The 23,789-nt window shown below is 46.4% G+C and overlaps 1 protein-coding gene across 1 annotated transcript in view; it reads left to right on the top strand.

Annotated features, from left to right (window-relative positions):
* Pappa (pappalysin 1) overlaps positions 1-23,789 on the top strand; it is a 236,166-nt gene that overhangs the window by 168,030 nt on the left and 44,347 nt on the right. Inside the window, exons 11-15 of the mRNA XM_026393335.2 lie at positions 1,270-1,383; positions 2,331-2,466; positions 4,722-4,935; positions 16,539-16,707; positions 18,937-19,120. Of these exons, the coding sequence (XP_026249120.2) occupies positions 1,270-1,383; positions 2,331-2,466; positions 4,722-4,935; positions 16,539-16,707; positions 18,937-19,120 (817 nt within the window). The remainder of the gene's footprint in view (positions 1-1,269; positions 1,384-2,330; positions 2,467-4,721; positions 4,936-16,538; positions 16,708-18,936; positions 19,121-23,789) is intronic.

The raw sequence follows: 23,789 nt of genomic DNA on the forward strand, positions 1-23,789 counted from the left end.
TATGCTCATGTTTTTTGTGGCTTTATGACAACATTTTGGAGGTTTTTTAATTCATAAAATTACATGGAAGAATGTAAATCAAAATGCCTATACTTACTAGGTATATGCATTATATATGCCAAGTGTATGAACTTCTGACAACCATAGGGATATTTTCTTTTTTCCTCTTGGCCTGTCTCTGCAAGAGAAATAACAATACAGATAAGTTAAATCCCATTTGTTCCCAACTTCCAGCACCTTTCCCCGCCCTTGATAACCACCTTGAATTTGATGTAGACTTTTCTATGCCACATTCAATTCATATGAATCCCTGGGAAATATATAGTTTTGCTTTATGTGATTTTTATAAATGGCATTATAATAAACTTTTTCACTTAAAAACATTTGAATGTGTGAATAAATGATACTAATTCTTGGCACCTTTAAGCTTTCTTAAGAAGTTGCCAGTGATATTCCCAGGACCAACTGAATCCTAGAGGGAAACTTTGAGAGTTAGCACGTTTTAATACTTTTTGATATTTTTAAAGCAGAGCAGTGAAGTTTTTTTTTTCTTAAATGAAATATTATGATATGCAGGAAACTCCTGAATTTAAACAATTCTGTTTATGTATAAATGTTCCCCTTTTCTTTTAACATCCTTTTGGTGTTATCTATTATTAAGAATGAGTGTGTGTGTGTGTGTGTGTGTGTGTGTGAGAGAGAGAGAGAGAGAGAGAGAGAGAGGGGGAGAGAGAGAGAGAGAGAGAGAGAGAGAGAGAGAGAGAGAGAGAGAGAGAGAGATTGAATTGATTTTCTTTGAGGAAGCCTGGGCTCATTCTTATAGTCTTTGTTATTATGGCTCTGAGCATAATTCACAGATTTGTTCTAAGATAACCTTCTTGGCATTTGAGACTCTGAGATCAATCTCTCCCAGTGCAGTCTGCCACACTCCCCAGGCTATAGTAATAGACCCTATTACAACCTAAGCACTCTGGGTTTTTACTTTCCTCTGAACCTTTGCTTCTGTTCCTTCTGTCTGCCATGCTTTTCCCAGCTCAACTTGAAGTCATCTCCTCCAAGATTTGTTCCTGTGAGGATTTCTATTATATCACTACCACCAGAGTTTCACAGCAGAACATAAGCTCCTGGGGCAGATGCTTGTCTATATATCCCTGCTTTCTCTTGGAGAATCAAGAACACAATCGATGGATAGTAAAGGGTTGTTAAATTGAATCAAACTGAACTTTCAAGACCCTCAAAACATGATTTTTCTTCTTTATATTTTTCTAGGTGTGCCGAACCAAAGTGATCGATCTCAGTGAGGGAATCTCCCAGCATGCCTGGTACCCTTGCACCATCAGCTATCCTTACTCCCAGCTGGCTCAGACCACTTTCTGGTTGCAGGTAAGTCTCGAGAGCCCTGGCATCTCCATCACTGGCACCCAGGAAGCCCTGAGCCTCCTGATGAGCCTTTCTGGACACAGCTCATCCACCCAGGAGGCTATTAATTAATAGGGCAGGAAACAATTGGTACTGGGGTGCTTCCTGAAGTGGAATCCCTTAATGCTCATAGAACACCCCCACTCAACTTTCACACTGGAGAAGCATTTGGATACCTTTTATCTGCCTAAACCTTTTATTTGTTATTCAAGACCTTTTAAAATCAACTTTTCTACCATGAAGACTTTACTGATCTCCACAGAAATCAGTGACTGTTTTCTTTCTTCTGCATGAGTCTAGTGGTCACTTGTTGGATGACATCCGCTACAGGACACTCTGTAGCAATCTTCCTGACTGTGGATTGGTGGATTGTATTGATGTTGATTTAGGTGTCACTGACCTACTTTCAACATCATGGATCCCAGAATTGCAAGGGCCACGTCTTATTTCACTTGATCTCCTTGTGGCCCAGTATGGAGGCTGACATGAATGAGTGATGGATTGTAATAAGCAGGGTGTGGTTTTGTGTGTTTTGGTGGTGTCCCAGGTCCTGTGCTAGACACTTTATTTCTATGGTCTTGGTAGCATCTCAGTGACTCTGTGATGTAGCTGTGTGTTTTTTTTTTTTTTTTAATCCATTAACTAGGAATGAGGGAATTTGAGCCCAGAGTGGCCCAGCTATCCACTCAGGTCACACAGCTTGGAAGGAGCAGAGCCAAGACTAAAGCTGACCTCAGAGCCAGTACTCCTCACTGTTTTGTTGTTTGCCTTCTGCTCTCTGTCTGAGGCCCCAATGAAGAGTCCAGTTGCAGACGTGGATGGAGATTCTCCTCAAACCCACCCCAGTGTGGCTGCTTCCCTCCCCTATGCCTGAGCACGCGAGTGACCTTCTTGTGTCTTCTCCATTTCAGGCATATTACTCTCAGCCAATGGTTGCTGCAGCTGTCATTGTCCACCTGGTGACCGATGGAACATATTATGGGGACCAAAAACAAGAGACCATCAGCGTGCAGCTGCTTGATACCAAAGATCAGAGCCACGATCTAGGCAAGCCTGTTCCCCGGGGCTTGGTTGCCCCCGATACCTGCTTCCTACCTGTCCTAGGGTGGTGGTGAGGACCACAGCTTGGAGTGACCTCTTCCTTCCGCTTTTCACTTTCTTGCTTCTTCACCATTGGCCCCCATCAAGATGTAGTTGTATGTCCAGAGAAACCTGGATGTGGCTGCTCAGGGGACAAGGGTCAATGGCAAGGCCCTCCCTTCCGTGGCTTCTCTTTGTTGGAAACTTAGGCATCACATGTGATCCTCAAAAGACTCTGGAAATTTCCCCATCACCCATGTCAGCATCTGAGATCCATAGAGAGGCACCAAGGGATTGCAGGTCACATATCACGTCAGGGCTGAGTCACCAGGTTTCAGAATCCCAGCCCATTGCTGCTCACCCCCTAATCATTGCCTGTGAGACCTCCCCGTGGTGACATATGTCCAGCACAACCTCTGGAGAAGATCCCCATGGGAGCAGGAATAAGAGAGTTTCCTATCAGATTCAGGAGTGGGGAGGCAGTTGAGGAATGGGGTCCTACCTGCTGAGAAGCTGCCCTGGGTAAAGATTCAAGTGAGTGGTCACTTGCACCTCCCCTCTGCTTGGGCCATGGTCAGGGGAAATGGCCCAACTCCAGATCTGGCAGCAAGGTTTGAACCCTGTTCCGCCACTCACTGACCAGGAGAGAGGAAGCAGTTTTCTCAACCTTGCAGCACTTCTCTTAGAGACCCCACTTTCTTCATATACAAAAAGAACAAAGAAACCTTACAGACAGAGTAAGCTATTGCAGGACACTGCGGTGAGCAGGCCCTGCACTCGAGCTGGTGCTAAGAATTCCCCGTCGGCACCAAGCAATCCCGTTGCACTCCCTCATAGCCAGTCTACCCCGGAGAGCTCTGGGTAGGCCTCCAAGCATTTGGAGTCCTGGGCCAGCCCTGGAACCTGGACTCGAAGCTGTGCCCACACCATTCCAGAGAGCTTATTTCAAAAACCTGCAAGAAGCCAGTGGACCAGGGGTCATTTCAGGGTCAGAAAGAAGCCAAGGAAGCAGGGAAGATTTTGTTTTGTTTTGTTTTGTTTTGTCTTTGTTTATTTATTTAGCGTTAAAGGCCAGGGAAAGAGAAGGAAACAAGGAAGAGAAAGAAAACCCCTCTGGACGTATCTGGATTTCTGGGAAATTTCCCTAAGTGAGAAGCAAATATTTTTATAGTTGTCCTGGCATGGCAGAGAGCTCCGAGGAGAGGTTTCTCGGCAGAGTGGGAAGAGGTCTGGTTCCACAGAAGCTCCTTGGATCCTCCTACTGGTGCCTGAGCCTTCTGTCTCCCCTGTCCCTTCCCACTGTGTTCTCCTGTACCCGGTATCCCAGCACCCCCAGCAGCGGCTTCCCAGCGCTAGGAAAGTAGAACAAAGGGCACCTGCTGGACCACCACAGGCTGCCAGGACACAGCCAGGGTTATACCCCTTTGCAGATGTGGAGGTGGATTTTAAGGAGTTTGCTGGAGTCCCATGATCAGGGGGTGTCTAGACCAGCACTTGAATCCAGGTCCACCAGCCACCACCCCACCCCACTCCATTTCTCTCTAGGTACCTCTTTTCTCCTGCCCCTCTTTCCACTTCCTTTCTGAAACCTGGGGACCTGGTGTCCCTTCTAACTTGTGCTAAAAAATCTTGAGGACTTCTGAGCAGGGCAAGTTTGGATTCTACCTGGGCTTTGGGTCACAGCTGTGCTGTGTCCAGAGAGCCCCTCCTGCCCAAGCATGTGGGTCTGCTTTGCAGATCGGGTGGTGTAGAAGTCCTTAACTCACAGGGCTGCTCCCAGGTCTGCAGGTTACCGATGGCAGGGGACGGTTTACTCCAGGAAGGCAGGTTACCGTGAATTATTTCCATCACCTTTCAGACCAACCAGCAGCTGAAAACTAGCAGCTCAGACCTCAAGCCCTAGGGCATTGTGGGAGGGAGTCAAGGACCAGGGATGCTTGGCTGATGGGTGGCCATTCGCAGGAGGAAGAGGGGCTGTGGGCACTAGGTGAAGGGAAGGCTTAGGGGGCAGGGAGGCAGGGGGATTGGAAAGATTTGGAACCAAGAAAAAAAGGCGGACAAAGAAACTTTCAATCAAACTCAAAATCCCCTCTGGCTGCCCAATGGTGCTTTTGTGCAGTGACATGAAAGGGTCTGGGGGCTTCGGGAAGGGCCCGTTGGGGAGGGCGTGACTGGCCTTGAGTAATGAGCCTGGCCCCTCCGCTCCTCTGTCTCCCTGACAGGCCTCCATGTCCTGAGCTGCAGGAACAATCCCCTGATTATCCCTGTGGTCCATGACCTCAGCCAGCCCTTCTACCACAGCCAGGCTGTACGTGTGAGCTTCAGTTCGCCCCTGGTCGCCATCTCGGGGGTGGCCCTCCGCTCCTTCGACAACTTTGACCCCGTCACCCTGAGCAGCTGCCAGAGAGGGGAGACCTACAGCCCTGCGGAGCAGAGGTAAGGTTTCCTGGGCCTACTGGCCCTGGGCCATTTGTAGCCAAGTGCAGACACTGAGATTCTGAAGCCGAGTAGTCATTGTGTTGCTGTGAAAGTCTCTGGGTTGCTCCCTTCTCCATCCTCTGACCTCTGGCCAGCTCTGTCTTTAAGCTCAAGAGACCCACAAGTCTCTGAGTTCCTGGGGTGAGTGTGGGAAACGGGGAGGATAGAGAGGCTCCCTCACCTGACTTGTAGCTGCAGAGTTGACAGTAGAAGCCAGGTGATCTGGAAACAGCCATTTCCTTCTCTGGGTCTCAGCCTCCCCATGTGAACACAGAGAGGGTAGGCGGCTTAGCTTTCTCAGCTCTAAAGTACTAGAATGTTCTGCTTCCTTGGTGGCACAGGCAAAATGTGTGACCTTTTTAAATTGACGAGGAAGGAAGGGGTTGGCGTTTGCTTCACCCCAGTTCACTGTGCGTCTCCATGGTGGGTGAAAACCTCACAGCTTCAGGTCACCTGCCCCTGAGATGCCTCCAGTGGCTCAGGAGCCTTTTACCTGCAGGGCATCCCTCCATCCATGCTGTTGATCTGGCATCTATTAAGGAACCACATTTGGAGGTAGCCGGGGAATGGTGGGTCTTGGACTGAATATAACCTTTGGGAATACACTTGGATTTGAATCTTTACATTGCCACTCCCCAGTATGTGCCCTTGGACGAGTTGCTTCTCTTTTCTGAGGCTCCGCTTTTCTATTTTGAAAGCAAGCAGATAATAATGCATACTTCACAGGGTGGTTGTCAGGGTTAATTGTTGTACCATGGATGAAAATGCTCTTGCAGACTGTTAGACACTGTGCAAAAATAACATATGAATAAAGAACATTCACAACTGCTTTCTGACCAAGATGGCTGGTGCTTCTCTGCCCAGAATTCTGAGTGAAGTTCTTAAAGTCAAAACTGGAGGAAGCCTCAGGGAGGATCTAAGACATCCCATAGGTTCAAACTTCTGTGTTCCCAACCAGGATTCCAGGGCCCAGACAGGAGAAGAATGGTTCCAGATTTGCCCAGCATTTCAAGCTTGTTTAATGGGATCCAAAAGGAGAAAGGGTTGTCATGTTGGTGGGCTCTGCAGAACGAGGCCCTCTGCAAGGCGATCATGCCTGCCCTGTACACCTGAGGGAAAGGAGAGAAAGAGACGGTGCAAGGGAACACCAGCCTTTCCCACACCCCTGCTCCCACAGAGGACACAAAGGGTGGTTGCAAAATCCACATTGTTTTGCACCCACTGTCTCCAGCGTCTGTTGGGCCAAGTCTGTTGCAATCGTTCAGAGGCAAGGGCTCCGTAAATATCACTCATTGTCATATTGCACTGTAAGAGGGCCTTTTTATCCCGGACTCTCTAGACTCTATAAAAATAAGTTAATTCTCAGAACCCAGGGAAACAATGTCAGTGGAAAATGCAAAAATGTTTTCCACAGTGCCTTCTCACACCATCCGACCATCCACAAGTTGACTGACACTAGCACTGACTTCTCTGAATGCTTAATTGACAGTGCCTGGGCCCTCCATCAGCAGTTAAGGAGTTTTTAACCTCTGAAGCAGATCACTCCGTAGGTATTTGTTGAGTTCTTTGGCTGTGAGGGAGGACCATTGAACTGAGGCCAAGTCCTGTCTCAGACTCAGGTGCTGTATGACTGTGAACAAGCTGTTCTCCCTCTTTGGGAAAAGAATGATGCTGGACTGCATGTTCTCTGGGGTTCTTTCCAGTTCTGTCTGTGATTCCCAAGAGCGAGGAGAGGGGAGAGGATCAGGGAAGGCACAGACATTTGTTGAGCCCCTGATAAGCACATTGTATTGTTTCATTCTCACCTGTCCTGGGAGATGTGACTCAGAGAGACAGGATAGGTGAGTCAAAGACACCCAGGCAGTCGGAGGCAAAACCTTGCTCTGTCTGACCCTGAAAGGCGTGCCCTGCCCACCTCATCAAGGTAGGAGAGAAAGAGGAATTTGCAGGATTGGTCCCATGGGAGTTTCTGCTTTGTGGGACTCTAGTAAAGGGGTGGAGGATGCCGCCCTGAGGGCTTGGCCTTTTTTCTGAGCTGAGCCTGGGCCAGACTGAGTGTGCAGGGTTGAGGCTCAGGGCTGCAGGACCTCCTTCCAGAATGCCCCAGTGGGAAAGGACAGCAGCTGTTCCTGGGGAACTGTGAAGACATTTATCAAAACAAGCAGGACCCTGCAAATGTGCGAATGCATTAAAACAACTGGAGAGGAAAGAAAAGAAAAGTCAGCAACAACTGTAGGAAGCCCTGAGATGTTTTTCTTCATTCTCAAAATCACCAAGGTAAATAGCACCCCCCCTTTTTTTTTTCTTTTTTTTCTTGTTTTATTTGTTAGCATCATTTTTGAGAGCACAAATTTCAGTTGATTGTAGTTGGAACCGCCCACTTTACTCTCCCTTGTCCCAGGTAGTGAAAGGTGCTCTTTCTCCCTCCCCTTCCCCCCACCCACACCCACACCCTTTCTTCTCCTCCCTCCAGCTCTCCTTCTCCTTCTCCACCCCCTCTATTCTTTTCTGGCTGTCTCTCCTCCTCCCTTCCCTCTCTCCCTCCCCACCTCCTCCCCTCCCCTCCTCCTCCTCCCCTCCCCTCCCCCTCCTCTCCCACCCCCTGTCCTCCTCATTTTCTCCCTCTTCTGAGAGTGGTGTGATATCCAGTGGGCTGCCTTGAGAGAAGCTTCACTCTAGCAAAATCAATGCCGGCGACATGTTCTGACCTAGATTCAAGGGTCCCCAGCCCCTGTGCAATGCTTGGTATAAATTCAGAGGCCCAAGAAAACAGGATCAGGTTTCCAATGAGAGGGTCCAGTTGTGGAATTCTAGCCAAATCCCAGCTCTACATTGAATGGCGAAAAGAGGAAAAGTTGGGGGGAGGCAGCAGCCACAGGGGTGGGGGTGGGGAGCATAAGATGCTTCTTCAGCGACAGAAGCGCCATCATGATATTGAGGCCTCAGTGTCTCCCCCCTCCCCGGCTCCACACAGAATATCCACACATCCAACCTCCTGGTTCTAAACGGAACGTAAACAGTTTTATTATAAAATCCAAGGGATCGCATATTTAAACATTTATTCTCTCTCTTCTTCCTTCTTCTGACCTCTTTTATTATTTTGTATTCTTTTTCTTCTTTCACCTAAAACTCTTCTCCATTCTATTTGCTGTTCAATCCAGAGAGAGAGAGAGTTAACGTTCAGAATGCCATCTTTGGTGGGGAACAAGCCCTTTGTATGCCTGGTATGAAAACTTTCCAACCAGAGTGGACCTGGGCTGCGGTTTGTGGGGCACCCACAGGCTGGAGCTAGAGTGCTCACTGCTTGGTCCCAGGTGTGGAATACCCTAGACGTCCGGTGGGGATTCACAGAAGAGTGGAGCTGCTCCCAGGCTTCCTGTTGCTGCCCACCTCTGCCTCCAACTTCCCGGACTCACAAAGGAATCAGGGCATGTCACACATGGGTAGGCAGCCACTGGTCATAGGGTTGTAGCTGCAGATGGAACTGCATGCCTGAGCATCACTGTGCCTTTGACAGTACCGGATGCTGCTGGGCTCTTCTCTAAACTATCCTTTGGCTCCTGCCCCCTTCAGTGAGCTACCAGAATTCCTGCTAGTTCTTTGCCTTATAAGTACTTAGGCTTATCAATGCCTATCTTTTCCCATTCCAAAGGGCTTTGACTTTATAGATCTCTGTTGGTCTTCATAAAACCATGGCACCTCAAATGCAAGCTTCTCAAAGATTCCCAAGTTCTGTATCCTTATTCAGGAGGAAATTCAGGGTCCAGACAAGGGACATGAGCCTGGTAAAGCCACCCAGCAAGTTAGGAGCAGAGCCAAGCTTTGAATCGGGTTCTTGGGAATCTGCTTCTCTTTCCTTTTTCACTAGAGGTTTTAAGACTGATGTCCCCTTGGCCAGATGAGGCCACAAACAGTTTTTTCATTAGACTTTATTAGTTACTATCTTTAATTAGTTGCCAAAACTTAAATACCAGAAGAGTTCCTATTAAAAACCAGATTTCTTCCTCGAACTCTTTCAAGAAATCATGAGATTGGAAAGCAACAGGCCCTTTGTCCCACCATGCAGCCTTGGACTAGAGTGGGGAACAGCTCTGCCGTGGCCAGACACATCCCACCCCATCCTGCTGGTCTAGACTTTCAGGTCCTCTGCCTGGACCTCACAGGCCACTGGGTTTGCACCCCGGCTCTGCAGCATCTTAACCTCCATACTGAGTCCCAGTGCTGCTCCTGGAAATCCTGGGTAGAAGGGTCTTTTAGGATTACTTCCCCTGGGAGTCTCATTTCTGGGCAGAAAATTTAGGTCCCCTTGTGCTAACTGTTTCTCAGCCTCAGCTCCAAGTGGATCCCACAAGAGACCGTATCCAGCATGGTCCATGGTGTCCACCGGCAACCAAGAACCATGCCTAAACCACACCTGTTATTATCTTCACTCTCCGTGGAATCATTGTGGCCGAGCAGCAGGTCCTAGGCAGGAATCCACAAGTCAAAGGACAGAACTCGGGAGAAGCCTTCACCAGTCTTTACCCTGGCCTTCCTCCTGATTCCAGGACTGCCCAGGTCCTGGCTCTTAGGTGCATTTAGTGTCTATTTCAGGCAGCAGTGGGGACAGCAGTTGGGGGATCACATAACATTCTACCTCCATTTGGAACTTGAGTCTGTAACTAAATGCATGAAGATGTATGAATATATGTATGATATATGTGCAGAGTTTGATTAGTTCTTTATCTTGGAGGCACAGGTTCTACCTTTGACCAGGTGTGAGAATTTGATGCAGATACCCATTGTCCTTTCTTCCACCCATCCCATCAGCCATCTTCCTTCTTTCAGAGAAGTGTCTTTGTTTTTCCCCTTCTTTTCTTGTTTTTATTGACTGTCCCTCACTAGTATTAAATCCACTGTTTGGTTTCCTTAATTTGGTTTTGGGTTTTATATTTTGGAAATGACAGTTATGTGAGAGGGTTTATTGGGGTGACATTTGTCATTTTTTTATTTCTAATTTTTATTTTTAATTTATTTTTTCTTTTTAGTTGTAGATGGACACAATACCTTCATTTTATTTGTTCTTATTTTTATGTGGTGCCGGGGATCAACCCAATTCCTCACGCATTCTAGGCAAGCTGTATCCCTGCACCACAACCCTGGCCTCAACCTTTACCTTTTTTTTTTTTAAATTTTTATTGTTGGTTGTTCAAAACATTACATAGTTCTTGATATATCATATTTCACACTTTGATTCAAGTGGGTTATGAACTCCCATTTTTACCCCCTATACAGATTGCAGAATCACATCAGTTACACTTCCATTGATTTACATATTGACATACTAGTGTCTGATGTATTCTGCTGCCTTTCCTATTCTCTACTATCCCCCCTCCCCTCCCCTCCCCTCTTCTCTCTCTACCCCCTCTACTGTAATTCATTTCTCCCCCTTATATTTTTTCCCTTTCCCCTCACTTCCTCTTGTATGTAATTTTGTATAACCCTGAGGGTCTCCTTCCATTTCCATGCAATTTCCCTTCTCTCTCCCTTTCCCTCCCACCTCTCATCCCTGTTTAATGTTAATCTTCTTCTCATGCTCTCCGTCCCTACTCTGTTCTTAGTTACTCTCCTTATATCAAAGAAGACATTTGGCATTTGTTTTTTAGGGATTGGCTAGCTTCACTTAGCATAATCTGCTCTAATGCCATCCATTTCTCTGCAAATTCTATGATTTTGTCATTTTTTAATGCAGAGTAATACTCCATTGTGTATAAATGCCACATTTTTTTTATCCATTCGTCTATTGAAGGGCATCTGGGTTGGTTCCACAGTCTTGCTATTGTGAATTGTGCTGCTATGAACATGGATGTAGCAGTGTCCCTGTAGTATGCTCTTTTTAGGTCTTTAGGGAATAGACGGAGAAGGGGAATAGCTGGGTCAAATGGTGGTTCTATTCCCAGCTTTCCAAGAAATCTCCATACTGCTTTCCAAATTGGCCACACCAATTTGTAGTCCCACCAGCAATGTACAAGTGTACCCTTTTCCCCACATCCTCGCCAGCACTTGTTGTTGTTTGACTTCCTAATGGCTGCCAATCTTACTGGAGTGAGATGGTATCTTAGGGTGGTTTTGATTTGCATTTCTCTGACTGCTAGAGATGGTGAGCATTTTTTCATGTACTTGTTGATTGATTGTATGTCCTCCTCTGAGAAGTGTCTGTTCAGGTCCTTGGCCCATTTGTTGATTGGGTTATTTGTTATCTTATTGTCTAATTTTTTGAGTTCTTTGTATACTCTGGATATTAGGGCTCTATCTGAAGTGTGAGGAGTAAAGATTTGTTCCCAGGATGTAGGCTCCCTATTTACCTCTCTTATTGTTTCTTTTGCTGAGAAAAAACTTTTTAGTTTAAGTAAGTCCCATTTGTTGATTCTAGTTATTAACTCTTGTGCTATGGGTGTCCTATTGAGGAATTTGGAGCCCGACCCCACAGTATGTAGATCGTAGCCAACTTTTTCTTCTATCAGACGCCGTGTCTCTGATTTGATATCAAGCTCCTTGATCCATTTTGAGTTAACTTTTGTGAATGGCGAGAGGAGGAGATTCAGTTTCATTTTGTTGCATATGAATTTCCAGTTTTCCCAGCACCATTTGTTGAAGATGCTATCCTTCCTCCATTGCATGCTTTTAGCCCCTTTATCAAATATAAGATAGTTGTAGTTTTGTGGATTGGTTTCTGTGTCCTCTATTCTGTACCATTGGTCCACCCGCCTGTTTTGGTACCAGTACCATGCTGTTTTTGTTACTATTGCTCTGTAGTATAGTTTGAAGTCTGGTATTGCTATACCGCCTGATTCACACTTCCTGCTTAGCATTGTCTTTGCTATTCTGGGTCTTTTATTTTCCCATATGAACTTCATGATTGCTTTCTCTATTTCTACAAGAAATGCCATTGGGATTTTGATTGGCATTGCATTAAACCTATAGAGAACTTTTGGTAATATCGCCATTTTGATGATGTTAGTTCTGCCTATCCATGAACAGGGTATATTTTTCCATTTTCTAAGATCTTCTTCTATTTCTCTCTTTAGGGTTCTGTAGTTTTCATTGTATAAGTCTTTCCCCTCTTTTGTTAGGTTGATTCTCAAGTATTTTATTTTTTTTTTGAGGATATTGTGAATGGAGTGGTTGTCCTCATTTCCATTTCAGAGGATTTGTCACTGATATACAGGAATGCCTTTGATTTATGCATGTTGATTTTATATCCTGCCACTTTGCTGAATTCATTTATTAGCTCTAATAGTTTCTTTGTAGACCCTTTTGGGTCTGCTAGGTATAGAATCATATCATCTGCAAATAGTGATAATTTAAGTTCTTCTTTTCCTATGTTTATGCCTTTAATTTCTTTCATCTTCTAATTGCTCTGGCCAGTGTTTTGAGAACTATATTGAATAGAAGTGGTGAGAGAGGGCATCCCTGTCTTGTTCCAGATTTGAGAGGGAATGCCTTCAATTTTTCTCCATTCAGAATGATGCTGGCCTGCGGCTTATCATAGATTGCTTTTACAATGTTGAGGTATGATCCTGTTATCCCTAGTTTTTCTAGAGTTTTGAACATAAAGGGATGCTGTACTTTGTCGAATGCTTTTTCTGCATCTATCGAGATGATCATATGGTTCTTATTTTTAAGTCTATCGATGTGGTGAATAACATTTATTGATTTCCGTATATTGAACCAGCCTTGCATCCCAGGGATGAATCCTACTTGATCATGGTGCACAATTTTTTTGATATGTTTTTGTATCTGATTTGCCAGAATTTTATTGAGGATTTTTGCATCTGGGTTCATTAGAGATATTGGTCTGTAGTTTTCTTTCTTTGAAGTGTCTTTGTCAGGTTTAGGAATCAGGGTGATGTTGGCCAACTGGAGTAGGGGCAGAGCAGAGCCGCCGCCCGCACCTGGAACAGGCCCAGCGACTCGCATTCCTTTACCTTTTTTGAACAGTGCATTCCCACAACCTTTTCCAACCATCAGGATGGTAAGGAGAGAATGGGGACCTAGGGAGCACACCGGCAGATCTCTATCAGAATTCTGTCTAAGCTGAGTGGCCCTGAGCAAGCAGCTCAGAACTCTGAGTCCCAAATAGGACTAATTTCACTACCTGAAGGAGATACTGTGTGGTTGCAGATATGATGATGTGGGTGAGACCCAGTGGCAAATTCCTGGTGCAGATCACCTCCTTCTCCCCCTTTCTTTCTGTTTGCAAGTCTGCAAGGTAGGTGCAGTCAGATGTGCCTAAAAACCAAGGAGGACTCACTCTCCAAACTGTGTTCTAGAAGACCTTAGTCCTAAGAAATGTCTCATGAAAGAAGAAAGGTATAAGGGTTTGGAAAATCCTTCAACCCTTTGCTTCTTTCTGGACATGGTCCATATGCATTTGAATAGTCAAGGTTCTGAGAAGTCCTGCAACCAAGAAAACTGATTAATTAATCCACTGCTTCCCATTCCTACCTGCACATGAAACTTTTGGGTCTAGTAATTTCTGAGACCAGGGGATATTTTCTTTCTATAGCAGAAAGAGGTAGAATCAAGAGAACACCTGGGGGAGCTTCATTGTTTCCAAAGCATTTCTCAGACATTCACCTTCCCTTTCTACAAACACACCATACCCTGTCCTGTTCTGGATCATCACACCAGCCTTTCAGTCTGCCTGGGACACCCTCTGCTCCAACACTTTGTATGCTGATCCTTTCATTTCACCCAGGTTTTAGTTCAAATGTCCCTTCTTCTTGGATCCTTCCATAAAAAGTCCCCACCCCCAACACAAATAATCAACCTCTATAATTTTACTTTGTTTTAATGTCTTATGGTGCACATCATTATCCAAAATGCTCTCATTGGTTACCGTTCCTTGGCACTGTCCTCCCTTTTTAAATACAAAGGACCACCTTTTTCCACTGACAGGACAGCAGAGGTCAAAATGCTCATCCACTTACTGGTTCCCTCCAAGAATGCCTGACTCGGTTGTCATGGCTGTTGAATGGATGAACACATGGCTCAGGATGTCATATGAATTTCCAAGGTAGAATAACTGATAAATGGCAGAGCTAGGACGTGCACTCAGATTTCCCTGGTCAAGAAGCCTTGGGCTTTTTCTCCATCCAAGGAAATGAAGCGTTTCAGTGTTCCACTTTCCCACGAGGAAAATCTTTAATGTGACAGAACAATCGGGGTGCTGGTTTCCCCTCGGTGGCTCAGAGCCCAGAGAAGAAAATGCCTTCTCCTCTCTGGGTCTTCAACAGGGCAGGAGCCCCGGTGCCTTCTGGGAGCAGAGTGAGCTGTCCACTCTGTAAGGCGCAGGTCCGAAGAACAGCTCGGGAGCTGGTAGCTCATGGAGTAAATCTATTTAAATTGGAACCATGTGGCTCTTCCCCCAGCGCTCACACAACGTGAACAGATGCATTGTTTGGTCAAAGCCCTTGTGTGGACGCCCGCAGTTGCAGCCTCTTGGAGGTCTCCACGTGGCACAGCACAGGGCTGTCAGGAGTGAAGAGAGGGTGGAGAATGAAAGTAGTTCTGCCAGCACCATTTAATGGCAGTGGCTCTGCCTTTCAGAAAAGAGGTGTGTGGCCAATACAAAGCCACCCCAGGGAGGGCCTGAGCCCGGAATTAAATGCTTGCCCTTCTCTGAGTATTCAAGAAAAGGAAAGGGAATTAGTTTGTGATTTGTCCTGGAGGCTGTTAGCTCAGTTTCCTTTACTCTATTTTTGTTAGACATTTTTTTTTTATTGTACCAGGGATGGAACCCAGTGGTGCTTAACCACTGAGCCACATCCTCTGACCCTTTTTATTTTGAGACAGGGTCTCAGTAAGTTTAGGTCCTCACTACGTTGCTGAGGCTGGCTTTGAACTTGCTATCCTCCTGCCTCAGCCTCTCAAGCCGCTGGGATGACAGGCCTGCACCAACACACCTGGCTTTCACCATACTTTTGATCAGTAGGTAGTGTATGGCGGGGAAGGCTCAGTGGGATATCCTGAAACAGCACCAAGGAAAATATTGGGAAGCTCTTCTGAATCTGGTTTGTTAAAAATGTTTTCCGGTATCCTGGATGGAAATAGGAAAATGAGAGTCTCCAGATTCTAAATGCAAATCTAGCTCACGTTTGGCCAAAATGCAAGACTGTGCTCACAGTAGGCCAGGTGCTGGGGTAGAAGCAGCAGCTGTCAGACAGAACAGGGCGTAAGAAGCCTTCTCTGTTTGGAATAAAGTCTCAGATTCTTAGGAGCCATTGCAAGGCACCACCCAGTTTGTTTCTTTCAGTTTAGGCAACATCAGTTGCCAGGCATTTTTAGTCACAATGCAAAGTACACTGAGATGAAAAAGGTCTTTCCTCTGCCCTCAGGATATTCTAGTCCTGGACCATGGGCAAGGTTAACAGCAAGGACTCTGGGGTCACACATGTGTATGGGAAGATAAATAGGTGACTTAATCCTGCTAGCCCTCAATTTTTCCAACTCTGAAGTGAGGCGCACTTAGCCCACAAGGTGCTTGTGAGCAAAGAGTGAGCTCTTGTGCATAAGCCACCAGTGAGTTATGTTCCCACAGTCAGCACAGCTGTAACACAAGGGGGAAGATCATCCAGGCACAGGGGTTGATGTTGTTTGCATTCGTATCTTTAAAGGCTGGCACAGACTGCAGTCCTGTGGGTCCCCAGGCCCTGTGTTTTCAATGCATTCAGCATGAAACACCTTTGTCAGAGAAAGAACGGCAGAATGCTTGGAAGGGAGCTCACTTGGGGAACAAAGGGAAAGTTTCCTATAGCAATTACATGTAACTCAGCCTCAAAGAATTGGTAGGATTCAGATTGGCAGAAAAAGTAGGGACAGCAATTATAGCAAGGTGCAGAGCATGCTGTACAACTTTACTAAGAATTCTTCAGTTGCTTCACAGGTACAAAAGACTTTTACTTCCATCACTTGAGTCTCATGCCTCTATGAGGTCAGCTGAACTTGAAGGTACACAGAATCCTAGAGAGACATTTGGCTTGTCCAGAGTCACACAGCTTCTAGAGAAGAGAGCACAAATGTGTTGATAAAATTAGCAACTGGTTATTGCGTGCTGATTATGTGCCAGGAACTCTGCTATGTGTATTTCCTGAATTTACCAGTTTAATCCTCCCCATGACCCTTGAAGGTGTTTACTCTTATAAAAAACAAAGAGGTTTTCACTCAACCCAGTGGTTGAAAGATAGGAAACTCAATAAATAGTTGCTATAATCCTAATGATCCCCATTTCTTAAATGGGAAAACTGAGGTTCTACGAGTTTTGAAACCTGATAACCACAACCCTTTCAAGTGGTACAATTTGAACCCTAGATTGTCTGTCTCCAAAGTTGAGGTTGTAAGGATAAATCTTACGCATGGCCTCCAGAGTCAGTCTTCTCTACCTTAGCCAGCACCCTTCCTCCACTTAGCCTCAGCCTCCAGGAATTCTGGGGAGAGAGGCTCAGTTTCTATCTTCCAGCTGGATTGTGGTTTTCCTGGGAGGAAATCCCTTCTGACCCTCTTGTTTCTTCCTTCTCTAGCTGTGTGCACTTCGCCTGTGAGGCCACCGACTGCCCAGAGCTGGCCGTGGAGAATGCTTTTCTCAATTGCTCCAGCAGCGACCGCTACCATGGCGCCCAGTGCACTGTGAGCTGCCGGACAGGCTACGTGCTCCAGATACAGCGGGACGATGAACTGATCAAGAGCCAGGTGCGTGCAGGTGCTGAGTGCAGAGCCCTGGTGAGGCTGGTGGGTGCAGAACATGCTCCTGCAGAATCCCCAGCACTTAAGACAGGGTTGTCACACAACATAGAGAGTAGATTCCACCCCACCCCCAACAAATGAATGGATCAAGCAACTAACAAAGCCATCTGGAATCTCTGAAAGAAGGCTGCTTGTACAGAGTTGTGTTCCACACCCGCACACAACCATGTCTGTTGTAGGTTGCAAATCTGCAAGACCATGGGCTGAGCATTCTGGAATGAACCTCTTGCAGTCAGAACTCTATCATATTAGAATGGGGCAGCTTTAGGAAGAGGTGAGCCCTGTGTCTAAGAGGTGCTCTTCCATTCATCCATCACGAAACATGTGCCCACTATGAATCAGACGCAGTACTAGATCCTGATTAAGAGAGACCTAGTCTCTGTTCTCAAGGAGCTTAGTTGGCTACTTGGGGAGCGGAGACAAACAATTCATGAGTTGTGGCCTGGAAGCACAGGGGGATGCAAGGAAAGTGCCCTGGAACGGGTGACATGACATTGTGACCATCCAACAGAGAAGCAGACAGCTAAACAAAGCGGTGCATGCTGGGGGAAGGGATAGGTGTATGCTCTGGCAGGGCAGGAGTGACGAGTGGAAGCCTGTTGCTGACAATGAGCATGTCACAGGTGGAAACACTGTCCTTTTTCTAAACTCACTAAGTCATCAGGCAAGAGGGTCCAGCTGGGTCCGCTGGTGTGGGGCCCTCCCAGCTTAGTTAGGCAGTTTAGGACAACAGGGAGCTGTTGAAGGACACAGCATGGTACAATCATGCTTGACAAAGTCTCTTCTGGCTGCCCACGTGGGTGGCTTGGAGTCCCGAGGTAAGACCTCAGCAGCAGAGAAGCTTCAGGAAATCATTAGCAGCGCTCATGGAAGACATGGACGTGTCCTGCATGAGGTCCATGGTCCTGAGTGGATCTGAGTGCCGTGGCAGAATATTGCTTCGGCCAGATGTTACTTTGGTGTCTTGGGTGGGGTATGGGGAAGTGAGAGACGTTTATAGTTGAAAGTCTTTCCGGTCCTGGGGTTGGAGGATTCCAGAGCTCTGTTGCTAGATACACCTTTTTCCCGGAGCCCTGCCAATAGCCTCTGCCTTCACCCTGCAAACACACAGGGCACATTCATCATTGCTGGGAACGCCTATTTGTACAGAGCTTCTGGGCTTGCTCATCTGAGACACTTACTTCCGTGTGTCAGACATGCCAGGTCTGAACGCCTATGGAGACAATCAGGCAGTTTTGGCAGTGGGACCTCTGCTGCTTTGATGTGTACTTAAGAGAGGAAAATGTCCTTTGCTTTTAAAAAATCTCAGATCAACACTTGGCATCCCCAATCCCCTGGGATTTGGCGGCTTCCTCCTTGAATAGAGGCCCCGGGCTGCCAATGACCGTCCGTCCTTCCCTTGGCTCTATGGCATGGCCTCACCCTTCCACCTACACAGCCCTACCATCTTGTAATTTAGTTCTGATCTCTGTCAGACTTTTGGTTTTTCCTCCACTTGTTTGTTCTTCATGTCTGTCTCTCTTGACTATCGGGCCATCAAATCTCAACTTAGGGAGTGGCTCTTAAAGCAATCCTGGGGTTGCACCCACTGGTGTGGCCAATGTGAGAACTGAGATAAGAAAAGGTGCTTGCTCATGCTCTCATAACACCAAGGGCAAACTCCCAGGCCTCCTCTATCCCGGGGCAGGGCCTACTATGCACCAAGACCTCGACTGGACCCCTGGTAGCCTCCTCCAAGAAAAGAATTCCAAGTTCCACATTGAATCATGTTTCTGAGTCTGTTTTATTTAAGAAATCACCATGCAGGTCTTATGTCACCATTAATCTCTCATCCATAAGATGAAAATAATGGTCTGGAAGATGCTATAGGAAGCTTTTAGAGAGCATAGTCTTTGGATTCAAGTCCCATTTATCTTTTTTTTTTTTCCAGGTGGATAACCTGGGACTGATCATATCATGTCTCTGAGCTTCAGTTTCTGCACTTGTAAATGGTGTGGGAGCTGAAATATCTAATTCACCCAGTGGGGGGAGATTGTTCACCTGAGCAAACGCTCACTGCTAAACATTGGTCTCCCGTCCCTGGACAAGACTCCGTGGTCACCTGGGAGAGTAGGGTATTTTCCCACACCCAGGTCCAGTCTGCTGTCCCTCACTGCTCCTGTCTCTGTCTTTCAGGTGGGATCCAGCGTCACGGTGACCTGCACAGAGGGAAAGTGGAGCAAGCAGGTGGTGTGTGAGCCCGTGGACTGCGGCGCCCCAGACCACCACCACGTCTATGCCGCTTCCTTCTCCTGTCCTGAGGGCACCACCTTTGGCAGCAGATGCTCCTTTCAGTGCCGTCACCCTGCTCAGCTGAAAGGTATCCTGGGCCCTTGGCCTCAGCTTGCCAGCCCCCTTTACCTGTGGGAAACCTAGAAGCCACTTCCAGGCCCTTCTTCTGGGTCCTAAATGCCATGGGCTGGACCACTAATGTCTTCCTACTGAATGAATTTATGTTAACTGCTCCTGCTGTGTCACTAGGAGGAAAAAAATATGTGGGTACAAATGGCAGTCAAGTTCCCTTCAAGAATGCAAATCTTATCATAATAAATAAATAAATAAATAAATAAATAAGAGAGAGATAAGGAGGGAGGGAAAGAATAATATTTGGAACTGATGCGATTAATTCACTCTGTATGATTAGGGCCCAGTAAGCCCTGTGAGTACCTATTATTAGTATCTCCATTTCACAGAGGTGAAAACTGAGTCACTGAGTTTAAAGAAGTTGCCCAAGGGTGTTCTATCAGTGGTGGGGACTCTGTTGTCTCCCAAGTCTCTCTGTCTCTAATGCCGGCTGCTCTTCTCTAGCAAGGGGGTGGGCTGGGGAGAGAGGAGCAGGAATGATATCATCACCCTGACCTGGGCACTGGTGGAATTGAATAAGAAAAAGTATGCAGACTGGAGAAGAGACCACACTTTGGAAACTAGCCAGAGATGGTCGGCAGGTCCCAGAGTGTCAGAGGAGCTCTCGGAGCGCAGCAAGAGTAACTGGAAATATTGAGAACTCAAAGCCCAGTGAAGGAAGGAAAGAAATTTGCATAAACTCACAGAGTCACTCTGCAGCAATTTCAGGATGAATGTGCCTGGCTTCTAATCAAGTATGTACTGTGTTTTGACATGAGACTGAGTTTTGGAGGGTGTCACAATGACTCTCACTTCACAATTTTAAATTTGCATAGCTGATCCAGTGGACTGGGTAAGAGTTCCAATGCTTTGTCCACAGAGATTTTATCCCTCTTGAGCAATTTGGAAAGTGCTTACTCCCCGTATCTTGTATAGTTCCCTTCTCACTAGGCTTATGTCATGCCTGGGTGCTCCAAAGCACTGACCAACCCAATTCCAAAAGCAGCACAAAGAGAAGTTTGTAGTTACAGGTGTTCTGGAAGCTTCTCTGCTTCTGTGGAAGTCAAATGAAATCATCCTGCCATATCATTTACTTTTTTGAGGGTGGGTACTGAGTATTGAAATCAGCGACGCTCAATGACGGAGCCACATCACTCGGTATATCAGAGGATATATCACCCTTTTATCAAATATCCAGAATAATACTCACTTGAACATGGGGGTCCTAATTTGGGGTCCATCATGCTACAGAGTGGGCCTGAATGGGCTTCTGTGGCATATGGAACTTCCCTGGAGGCAAGTTCATGAGTTTCTTCTTCTTTTGGGGGGGGGGGGGAGATTACTAGGAATTGAATTCAGGGGCACTGGACCACTGAGCCATATCCCCAGCCCTATTTTTGTATTTTATTTAGAGACAGGGTTTTACTGAGTTGCTCAGTGCCTCACTTTTGTTGAGGCTGGCTTGGAACTCACAATCCTCCTGCCTCAGCCTCCTGAGCCACTGGGATGACAGGCATGGGCCACTGCACTCGGCTCCATGAGTTCTTACTGTAAACTTAGACGTGCTAATGTGTGTGCCTGCCTTTCAGGCACTGTGAAGAAAGGAGGGCACCAATAGTTTCCCCTTGTTTTTTCCAGGAAGACCCACCCATGACCCCAAAAGGTTAGGAAGCCCTTATGGGCTTGAGTCCCTTAGAACAACCCCTGTCATGTTGCTGTCAGCAAGCCCTGGACCTGGAATATGGTAAGATTCACTGAAATGCTATGGCCTGGCTGGCTGGATGCATTGAAGAAAGAAAAAGACACCCCAGACATGTTTCCTTTAAGAAGCCAATGAAAGACCCAGAGATCTTACTAAAAAACTGCCCCCAAAGAAAGACAGGAAATCTATCTAGGGCACCTCCTTCAACTCCTCTCAGTTTTAACCCAAGAAGATTTGAATAAAAAGTTATTAGACATTTCATTGGAGCTACTATGAACATTTAGGTCAGAGAGAGGTGAAGAGACCGATGGAAACTGGACACATTCCAACTTTCGGGCCCTCCAAGTCCATCGCTTGGCCCCATTTGGCAGTGGGGTGCAGGATGTATTAATAACTGCAGGCTAGGAAATCACACCTCTCTCAATCAGAGGCCCTTGGGGAAAGGAGGTGTATAAATTAGCATTGATTATTACAGCTTTCATTGTGGCTAATAATAATCCTTAATCAAGGTGATGCAAACCCATCTGCCATGGCTTGCCTGCTGAGTAGAGTCAGGGGAGGGGACCCTGCTGGAGAGAGGAGGCCTCAGGGGGACCATCACTCTGAGAGCTGTTGATCTCAACCCTGTTCCCTGGAGGATATCGGGAAGTACCTCTCTACTCCCCACCCCAACCCACTAGGACCAACTTCGCTTGTCAGCATCGTGGGGTACACAGATTCCCCGTCCTGAGGCTTCTGCTTGATCTGCGGCCGCCGGACTGATGAGCCTGTTAATGCCACCTCACTTGCCTCTTTTCGCAAGCCAGGGAGCAGAGGGGTGATCAAAACAACTTTTTTTTCCCCTGTTATTTTGTTTGCTTCTTGATCTTTCCTTCTACCTCCCCTATCCCCTTTCTTCGCAAATTAATCCAAAAGAGCCGTAGCTTTAGAATCACAAGTCCAAGGTTCTGTTTGGGGCTGTGCCCTTAACCAGCTTTAGGGGAGCATTTTCACATCTGTGAGCCTTTGTATCCTCATTTATAAAATAGGCTTCCCAGAGCCCAGGTTGAAGGGCCAGATGGAAGATTAAAAGAGGTGGTATGTATATGATGGCAGAGTGGAGAAAGGGCTGGAAAATTCTCATTGTCTCTAAGAAACAATCTGAGCAGTGTACTCTCAGCCCCTCCCATTTTGTCCTATGGAGTCCTTATGCTAGGAAATAGGGGGACAAACTCCATTCTTCACGTTCCTCCCACCAGTCACAGGGCTAGTGTCTTTAGACAAGCAGCCACCAACCAGGACAGTCTGCCAAGGATGGACTCAAAGAACCTTAGTGTCACCCAAACAGCACAGACCCACTTGTCCTTACATTCCAGATGAATTTTCCTCAAATGTCCTAAAATATCACTTGAATTCCAGCTTCTCTTGAAGATCTGTACGGAAAAGCCTGTGAGTTCGCCATCTTCAACTCACTCCCTTCCCGGGTTCTTTATCAAATGAGCACAAGCAGAACCTGCAAAAATGCGTGAGAGGAAAAGTCCTCCTAAATTCAGAAAGGACAACCTCGAGATCAGAATCATAAATGTTTAATTAAATGGCTAAAAATACAACATTACTCCCATCACCTAGTTAACCCCAACTCAACTGAACCGTGCTGGGTGCATTTAATATTTACTAGGGAGTGCAGCTCCTGAGGAAGCCTGCCCCCTTCTTACCAAGATCTTTGTAAAAGGTCTGTTTCCTGCTCCTAGCTCGGGTTGACTTTTCTATCTCTATGTTGCCTATTTATCCTTACATTTGAAACAGCCTGTTGTTCACTAGTTTCTATAAGATTCCCAATCCCATTGAGCATTTTCTGATTTCTTAGGCTTTCCTGAAGATGGGCATATGGGTAGCCATGTCCTTCCTACAGGGCCCAACATTGAACCCTGTTGCTTGCCCTAGTGAAGGAATCTAGTTTGTGTTTTTCATTTGCCCTTCTCTGTCCCTGACTATGCAGAAGTGCCCAGCATTCCAGATTCCCTTCTTACTCTTAGAAAAGTTTCTTCATCAATTATCCCTGAAAATGGCTTCTTAGAACTTTTCTTTGTATGCAATATTTGGAATAATAAATGGGCCACCTTGGTAAATATATTTGAAAATGAGGGACCCCTATTGAACAGACCAGGAAGAGAGTAAGGTGGGTGGAATCCTATTGTATGGCTAGTCCTTGATTCCAGGATACCCACTGGTCTAAATTCCTGGTTCCATGAGATTTTTCTCTGGACAACAGTTCTTCTTTGGCCATGCTCCTGGGTAGAAGCTCTACAGTGGGCTAAAGCCATCACATAAGGGTCCACAGACCTAGACTGAGTCCCAGCTTTAGTTTGCATAATGATTAGCAGGACCCCCTCATCTTAGTTTTCTCACTTACAGAATGGTGTTAGTGAGGAATTGGGTTAATAGGAGGATCAAGGAGATAGCACCAGTCATGCTTCTTGTGTCTACCTAGTGGACTCAGTTACAGATAGCCCTTGGCTGAACTCCTTTTAGAGACTTAGAAAAAAGAAAAGTGGGGAGGGATTAAACAATCAAAATGTAATCCCATTCACCCACGTTGGAGCTGAGAGCACAGCATTCCTGAGTAAGCGATATGCTTTCTGGGAATGTCAGGCTCAACTGGAAAATAATCGTTAACTCACCGGGATTCCAGGTGGCTAAAAATGTGCTCTCCGAACTCCCATCAGCAGAGGATCATATGTTTCTTTTAGTGCCTGGGCTTTTTCTGTTTTACTTCTTTCTGCCCTTCTCCAGCACCAAGGCTGGCGGAAGTTCCCATGGGCTGCTTTTGGGAATGCAATCAGCCTGACATCCTTTGTTCCCCCATTTCCTGTCCTACCTGGCCCTCTCCTCCATCTGTGCCTCCTATCCTCAGTTTACCTTCTTCCCTACCTTCTGTTACCATCTGTTTCTTACCAAGAGCAAT

Source organism: Urocitellus parryii, chromosome 4, assembly GCF_045843805.1.
Source record: "Urocitellus parryii isolate mUroPar1 chromosome 4, mUroPar1.hap1, whole genome shotgun sequence".
Taxonomy (NCBI): Eukaryota; Metazoa; Chordata; class Mammalia; order Rodentia; family Sciuridae; genus Urocitellus; species Urocitellus parryii.